The sequence below is a fragment of the Cyrtonyx montezumae genome, unplaced genomic scaffold, assembly GCF_038088225.1.
Source record: "Cyrtonyx montezumae isolate F1298 unplaced genomic scaffold, pur_monq_1.0 scaffold_10, whole genome shotgun sequence".
Taxonomy (NCBI): Eukaryota; Metazoa; Chordata; class Aves; order Galliformes; family Odontophoridae; genus Cyrtonyx; species Cyrtonyx montezumae.
In genome coordinates, this window is record NW_027071826.1 from 58,581,092 (window position 1) to 58,589,541 (window position 8,450).

At 45.8% G+C, this 8,450-nt stretch overlaps 1 protein-coding gene across 1 annotated transcript; it reads right to left on the bottom strand.

The window, feature by feature from the left end:
* Positions 1-506: 506 nt before the first annotated feature.
* On the bottom strand, positions 507-1,414 carry LOC136060839 (cytochrome P450 1B1-like). The gene is given in 2 exon segments (XM_065755638.1): positions 507-1,034; positions 1,037-1,414. Coding segments are annotated over 2 exon segments (906 nt in total).
* Positions 1,415-8,450: the final 7,036 nt, after the last annotated feature.

The window sequence follows — 8,450 nt, forward strand, 5'->3', positions numbered from 1 at the left end:
CCTTGGGCTTGGCTCTGTACAACTCTGCTTAGCAGGAACTATAACCATGAGTGTGTTTTCAACATTGTTTTTCTTCTAGAACCAAAATGTGGCATCGTTTGCTCTGAACAAAAAATTCCCTCCCAGCTGAAGCTAAGATGAAGGGGAATTGGGGGCATGAGTGTGCTCATGGGGGTCAAACTGATGGGGCCGTGCTGCAGGACAAGAACTGTCTGTAATGCCACAGGTGATTGATTAGTCTAGAAACTCAAGTCTCAGTGATGAGGTTCCCCTGGCAATTTCCCTGAGTTTTGAGGTACGCCACCTATGAGTGTCCCACTCCTGCTAGCGGGAGAGAAAATCACTTCTTGCTACACCTACGGGTACCAAGGGAGAGGGTACAATTTCTGTATTTTTGAGCTGTGTTTTTCTGGGGGGAGAGCTCAGGGCTATGTGCAGCGGAGCTATGGGTACAGGTGATGCTTCCAGCCACCCCGTGAAGAAAAAGAGCAGAGTCAGGTCCTGTGTCAGAAGTGTTTATTGCTGCAGGGTCTCGCTGCTGCCATTGGCACTCGGAGGCAGCAAGAGCTGCTAGCATTCAAGGCAAGGTGTTCCCTGCCACCCCATTGATGACCAACCACTGGTTGACAAGTGCCCTTAGGGATGTGGAAGCCCTCGAGCTCCACATCAGCCGCGGTGGCGTGTGGGATGGTGATGGGTACAAAGCTGCTGTAGCACAGTGTCTCATAGATGAAGGCCTCCGGGAGGGGTATATGGGGTCGATCCTCAGCTGTGGGCAGCCGGCCGTGTCCCGCCACCCGATCCAGCTCGGCCTGGAGGTCCTGCTGGGTCTGTGGGTGCTTCAGGAGCAGCAGGAGGATCCACGAGAGCGCCGTGGATGTGGTGTCCTGCCCTGCACCAAAGATGTCAGTCATGGCACCCTCCACGTCCTCAGGTCCCAGCCCATCAGAGCACCCACTGCCACGCTCCACGGTGGCGATCATGACATCACTGATGTCACGGATGGCCCTCCAGTCAAAGGTCTGGCGATGCTGCGCCCACCTGACACCATCCCAAAAGAAGAGAAATCAGGCCAGCCGGCAAAACGTGTGCCCAGCCCAACCAGAGCCTGCCGGATGGCCACGTCTCCATTGAGTACCAGCACCCGATGCCTGCCCAGCCGCAGCTGGAAGATGGGTCCGTAGCGGCACACCATGCACGTGAAGGTGAGGTGAGGCAGGCGGTCCAGCTGCAGGATGTTGCCCACCAACGGCCACACAAAGGGACCCGGTGGGCTCTGGCTACAGGTGGCTTCGTGGTGGGTCCTGGACAGCAGCAGGATGGTGGCAAGCAGGATGGCAACGAGAAGAAGGGTAGACAGAAGTGACAGCATCGGTGCCACGGCTGTTCCTTTGGGGGTCCCCATCGCACTCATGGCTGTGGCTGCTCTGCAGCGGAGGCTGGGGATCAGCACCGCTTTTTGGCCGCCTCCGAGGGGGCTGAGCCTCTCTCCTCCCCCTCCTCAGAGGCTGGTGTAGACTGGGTGGGGGGAAGGGGGGAAAGGGCATGGGTGGAGCCACCCCAATGGGACACACGGAGATGGGATTGTTGTGGGGAGCTCCGGGAGCAGGGTCCTTGGGGGGCTGTGCAGTGCTGGGAGCAGACGTGGGGCTCAACGAGCAGCAGGGTGCTGGCAGCAATCAGAACTGCGTCACGGGGTTGCTCACATCACCCGTATCCCCTTTAAAAGTACAACGGACCCATGTGGAGTGGGCAGTGCAACATATCCCTGTCACCCTGTGGAGTTTTCCCTACTTAATCTTTCCCACTTGCAGCTGCAGAGGGCGCACGCGGCTCTGGGCTTTGCAGATGGATTCTCTGTGCATCTTTGGCAACTCCATCGCTGGACCTGAGCATCTCCACTCCCCAAGGGGCACCCGGAGAGCAGAGGTGAGGCTGCGGGATGTGGGGTGGCTTTGAGGACACTGCTTAGTGGCTCTGAGATGCCCCAAAGCAAGGTCAGTGCTTGGATGTAATGTCTCCTGGCTTTCTTTGGCAATGGGAAATTAATTCCACACAGATAAGGTGAATAGGGCTGCACAGAGCTCTTTAGCTGTTTACTGTCCCAGAAAGCAGCACGTGAACAGTGCTGGAGCAGCTTGGGTGCTGTTATCTTTCCCTAAACTGCCTTGTCTGTTTTGGGGCTAATTACTTTTGTTGTCGTTTTTAGGCTTAATGGTGGTGGTTTCTGTTTTTTGTCTGCAGTTTTCTTTTTGGCTTAATTTTCCCCAAAGCTTCACCGCCCAGGTTGCAGGGGGGTGTGGTGCAAGGGTGTTATGGTTTTGTGATTTTTACAACAAAAATCACAAAACCATAACAAAGGGGGAGGTGCAGAAGAGCAGAGCCCACAACCAGCAGCGCAGGTTCATATGGAAAGGCAATGCCCTGGAGAAATGCTGAACTGCTCCTTGATGCAAACTCTGTGGGTTTGGCTCCTTATCTCCGTTTTTCTCTTTATTTTTTTGTGCAGAGAAAGGAAGGAGATGGGAATTCCCTGTTGCGGATGACCCCTTCCCGTTTCTGGTGCTGCTGAGAAGGATCCCAGTCCTGGAATTCAGGAGCTTCAGATGCATCTGTGCGAGTCGGGGGAATGAAGCCAACAGTGATACCCCCAAACCCCATCCCAACTGGGGACAAACGCAGCTTTAACCACAGCTTTGGGGCTCTCCCTCTCCCTGCTCCTCCCCAGAGGCTGCTCTGATTTTGGCTTCTCCTTCCCCACGCCCATGCTTCAGCTTACTTGGTTAAAAACAGTAGGACTGCACTTCTCCATGAAAGCACCCAATTTCAGTGATGTACTTAAAAATAAATGAGGCATTTCCTTCTGGTCATTGGCCTGCTTAAGGGTCTTTCCTTGGCATGGCTGTGAAACAGCAGAGGCATTTTCCCATCATTTAACCCCAAAATGCAAGCCTTAGGCACCAACCTCCTTTCTGTTTCCCCAGCACACAAAGCTGTCCCTCCTGTGCTTTGAAGTGCCTTAGAAACAATGTGGAATAGAGGAAGAAAGACCCAGATTCAAGCTGGAAGATCACAGAATCACCAAAGTTGAAAAATGCCTCCAAGATCACCCAGTCCAACTGTTCACCTATCACCAGTATTTCCCACTAACCCACATCCCTCAGTGTAAGGTCTAAATGCTTCTTGAACACTGCTAAGGACAGTGATTCCACCACGTCCCTGGCAGCCTGACAACTCTTTCAGAGTAATATCTACTGATGTCCAACTTGAGATGTTGTATGGGAACTGCTGAATCACAGCCTGAACCACTGATGGGTCACCTGAGGTGAGCACACAGTCAGCCACAGGAGCACAGGTTAAAGTGAGATACTTGTGTGATTGGAAGTGGTGGAGCCTGGCTGCACCTCTCCCAAACCCCATTTAAGGGCTGACCACCACCAGGGAAGGATCTCTTCTCGGAGATCCCTCCTGTGTGGAGTCCCCTGCGAGCCTTGTCATCCTGAAGGTGAGCCATCTTCTCTTTTGTATTATTTGTGTACTATCTATATAGACCTACTCAAATATACCATCATCAATATTATTTTTTTGAAGTACAGTCTTTGGGAGTTATTTACCCTGCAGATGTCTCACTACAACCAGAAGTCTGGATTAAACACTACAATTCTGTACCAGTGTGGCCTTTTTTCCCCCTCGTTTATCATTGCCAACATCAGTTATCAGCATCACCCTTCAGCCTTTCCTTCCCTGTTACCTGCTCGTAATGTGGTCTGAGTCCTATTCCAAGCATTAAAACAAACCTGGTGATATCAGTGTGATCCTTTAGATAACCAGGCAAGTACATTTTGCTGGAAATAGAGTTTTTACTCAACTAGTTCTTTAAGTTTGCAGCCCATCATATACTGATCTATAAACTCAGTATTATCTGGTCCAGCTGCTCCTGTCCTCATCCAAATATCGGGGCAATTTGTGTGTTTAGTTCTGATTTTAGTTGTTTATCGTGTTTTCCAGAACTCAAATGCTTCCCTTGACTAAATGAGCAGCTTTATGGCCTGCTGTGTTTTGGGTTTGTTACTGTGTTTTTATTTTGAGCAGTTTTGAACATGGACAGATATTCTGTTGTTTGCTGCTAGGAAGGAAAAGAGTCTTTAGTACAAGGAGTGTTTTTAGCAAGAATTCCAGATGTTGACTGCTTTTTTGTTGGGTTTTTGTTTGTTTTATTTTTTTGGAGGGGTCATATGCTCAAGTTTTTCTAGGTCTTGTCCTTTTGTTTCTTACTGCTGTTTGTGTCTTTGCTACTCCACAGTTCTGGTGTTACATACTCATGTTTTTCTCCAGTGCTTGCTACAATTGCACTTCAAGTAATGCATTTGTGAGTTTGACCTTCCACTCGCTTGTGGCTGTTCATCTTCTCCCACTTCACGCTTTTCTCAGGATAACGATCTCCCCCTTTCATGAGATTGTTAAAAATACCTGCACGTATCTGTAGTCTGTGATGCTTAATGGGTCAGGTCCAAAAGAATTGTCTCCTTCAGCTTTTTGTTCTGTCTTCTGAAATAAAACTTTTTTTCTCAGCACATTAAATTAACCTGTGGCTTAGCCTGTGTCAAATACGTGTTTCAGGTGCAGGAGCTTCTCTCTCTTAGAGCTGGAGTTCCCATTCTACAACACAGGGACTAAAGATAGTACAGAATTCTAAAGTGAATTGTGAAAACAACACAAATACTTTATGATTACAAAGTAGAACTGTTACCCAGGGGTTTTCCAGGTTCTGGTGATCACTTGGTTCCCCGTATCCACTGCCAGCTGAGATAAATTAGGGCGAGGCTGAAATTAGTCCTAACTCAGCCCAGGTGTGCTGATCACTCACAGTAGCCAACTGGAGTCCAGCAGCTTACTTTTTCCCTCTCCATATTGCTGAAGCTTTTTACCTGAAAGGACATGTGAAGGAAGGTCAGCAGGAAAACTAAGGTAAACTTACTTTTCATTAAGGAAATGAAAGCGTATGTGTTTGATGCTGCACTGGAGGAGGTGGTGAACTATCACAGGAGAAACTTGAACAGGTTTCTAAGACAAATGTAGTTTCTTTTTTACCTAGTGCGGTGTAAATGTGTGATAGCTCGTGGGGAACTAGGGAGAGACAGGAAAAAAAAATCATGTTTAACTTGTGATCTATCCTTGATTCTTCTCTGTGTGCCACCTCTGATAATTTGCATAGTTAGCAACAAAAAGCCAAGCTCCTTAATACTCGTGTGACTTTGGTACTGTTCTTTGCTTATAAAGGCATGTTACAAGCTGTATTTCAGTGCTGGAATTCTATGAGGACTAAAGCAAATCAGTTTCCAAGACAGAACAGAGCTGTGAATGGGTATGGTGTCCAGCAGAGCTGGGCAGTTTGCAAACAGCTGGCAGATCTGAAAGTCAAATCAGGTGCTGGAGAAAACCTGGGAGCAAATTGTGTCAGGTGAAAAGACGTGGTAATTCTATTGGAATAGTTTATGTATATTTTGTTTCTGTGACTCACTTTCCAGCTCTGGATGTGACTTTTGGTTGCTTTTACCATTGTGCACAGCAAAATAGTGAAGGACATCAGTAACTTTGACAGTGATGGGAACGTGCATGACAAATCAGTAGTGTGAAGTGGTGGTCTTTTATTGTTTACGTGAAAATGTTCTATTGGTGTTCTGCTCTTCCTGACTGAAGCGAAAGCTGTTTAACAGGGAAAACAGTTAATCTCTGTTCAAGGACTAATAAAGCTTAATGTTTGTATCAAATGTCACAATCTTAATTCTGTATTGTAATGCAGTAAGTCAAAAATGCCAAGGATATCACCGTTCCAGAGAATTATGTTCCATTGAGTGGGACGTCGGTACGGCTCCTGTGGTGTGAAGAAAGTCTCAAATGCATCACTGTGTCTCAGTTGAGACTTTCAGTGAATTAATGACAAATATCAGCAGTGTATCACACGTGCAAATCTCAAGTAATAAGCAGAGTGATGTAATCCAGAATCCCTTCATTTCTGGTGAACCAGTCTTGTCTAAATTGTTTAACGTGGCAATGCAAAGCCCAGCTGCATATGGCTAAACTCATGAAAATTGATAGGTTGATTGTCATTAGACATTAGCCTGCTCCATCTGGGTTTTTGCTTGCCTTCTAAACTAGCCTTTGAATTTGATTGGGTGGTTCTCTGGGCAGATCTGTCCGTATTAATGACGGACACGAGAAAGCATCCACGTGTTCTTATTTTCTCCCCAGAAGAGTAATAGTTAAGCACTTTAGATGTCTAGTGTTGTTTGGAATAATTGTGAAAATTGTTAGAACAGGTCTGTAGCAGAGAGGGTTTCATTTGTGTGTCCTATCCCTTAGGATACTATTGTTATTTGTGAAATTATATTGAGGTGCTCAACTCTGAGGAGATGTTATGGGGCTGTTAGCGAAGAGAACATATCCAAAGATGACTGAATAGAAATGCTATGGATGCTTATGTAAACAATGCACTCATAACTGGAAGTAACATCTGATGAGTGCACAGTGCTCCCAATTAAGCTGCAGCTGCCACAGGTTGAACTCTCATATGCAGCACTTAAAGATCCCGTGGTAGATTCTGTCTTTTCTCTATGGAAACTGAGGAGAAGACAGTTATAGGAAGTGGGAATGAAAGATTTTTTTCTTTTAAAACTGCATAGCATTGACCTGTTGATGCCTTTTTCTGAATCAAATCTGTAATTCCATGTGATTGAATCTTGCTTCCAGAGAAACTATTTGTGAAACCTTCCCAGTTACCACTAAAAGGTTTTCGCTTTTCAAGATTGATCTAACACATCTTCCCTAAGAAAACTGGTGTCAAACTAGTTGAGTGAAGACTCACTTAATTTTTTGCTGATGTGTACTGTCAGTTGTTCAGTCCTGTTGGTTATAAAGAACAGGCTTCAATAATTGCAGTTGGCAAAATAAAGCCTTTCTGGCTGTAGGTGATGAGGTGCGTCCTTCATTTTCAGATAAAACCCAAATTTGTGGGCACGCAGCTAAGAACTTTGCCTTCTCTTAGTTTGTGTCTACAGCACTGGTATGAGCATTTAACAGCAGAAAGAGAGGAATTAATAAAGGAATTTAAAAAGTTACATAATAGAAGCACGCTGAAATGATAGTTTGAATTTTAGTTGAAGGTGGAACTTGCGTTCCCGCAGCACGTAACGATGGTAGAGCTGAATTGCACAACAGACTTCACCATCTCCAGAAGAGTCACAATACAAAGGCACTTTATTCCAGACATCAACAGTATGTATAGGCAACTGGCTACTTACGCTTTGCTGCTTCACTTTTCATTATTCCTTCTCATTGGTCCTGCTCTTCTCCATTCATCCAGACTCCCACCTGCTGTTTTGATGAATATCTTCATCTGACCCCAGTGGTCACATCTTCTGTTACAGTCCTACATAGTCTTCTAATCCTCCACGGTTATGTTTCCTGCGCTTAATCTAGCTGTAATTATTTGAAGTTGGCCTTTATTACTCATGTTAGATCTTTTCTTTGTGGAATATCTCTTCAGGCTAGAAGGTTGTGCTTTATGTCAGTATGCGTAATTAGGTTGGGATCCATCTCATCAGCCACTTTTTCCTTTCTGGGTCAGAGCTCATCAGCTGATGCTCACTTGTGTAGTTCTGGTAGCACAGAGTATTCTCAAGGAGCTGTGTACTGTAGGAACATCATCCCTTGAGGTGGCTGAGGATGTGGGAAGCTTGAGGGAGTCAAACCCTTGTAGCCATGAGGTGCTTGCTCTTAAGAGCATCACAAATCAGTGGTGCTCTAGATTTTTATAACTTCCAAGCCGTCCATACTGCACAATTACAGTACAAGTCACTCCATGTATCCCACCTTAGAACAACTCTAAAGGTGAAAACTGTTGTGACTAATATATAAAGCGAGCAGATTTGTGTCTTTCAAAATCTCATGACTTTGAAGCCATATTTCAGACTTGACTTATGCACATCAGTGTTCTCAGTCCTATGAATGATAGTGCTGGGCTGAAAATGTTGCTGCCTGCTGCTGGGGTTCTAACCAACGAGCTGTTAGAAACTCAAGTTTTATCATGCGATACAGGCTGCAACACAGACTGAAAATCTAGCCAGAAGATATCTTCAAGTGCTAAAATTGGGATGCCTTTCATTTCACTGGGGTGCTAGTATGTTAAGAAACAGCTCACACTTGAATAACATACAAGAAGGGTCTGCTTTTCCTTATGTTGTTCTGGACTCAGCAGTCCCATTTACTTGTTTTACTTGAAATCATTCCTCTCTGGGAGAGATCGACAAGGACAGGTAGAAAAGCCCTTCTATGCATGACTCTGGTTTTCTATTAGATCAGCACTGTAGACAAGAAAGAAGAGTGGTAAAACAACTTATATTCTATTATTTCCTGTATTAACGCTTCTGCCAGGCTGTCAAGTCAAAGAC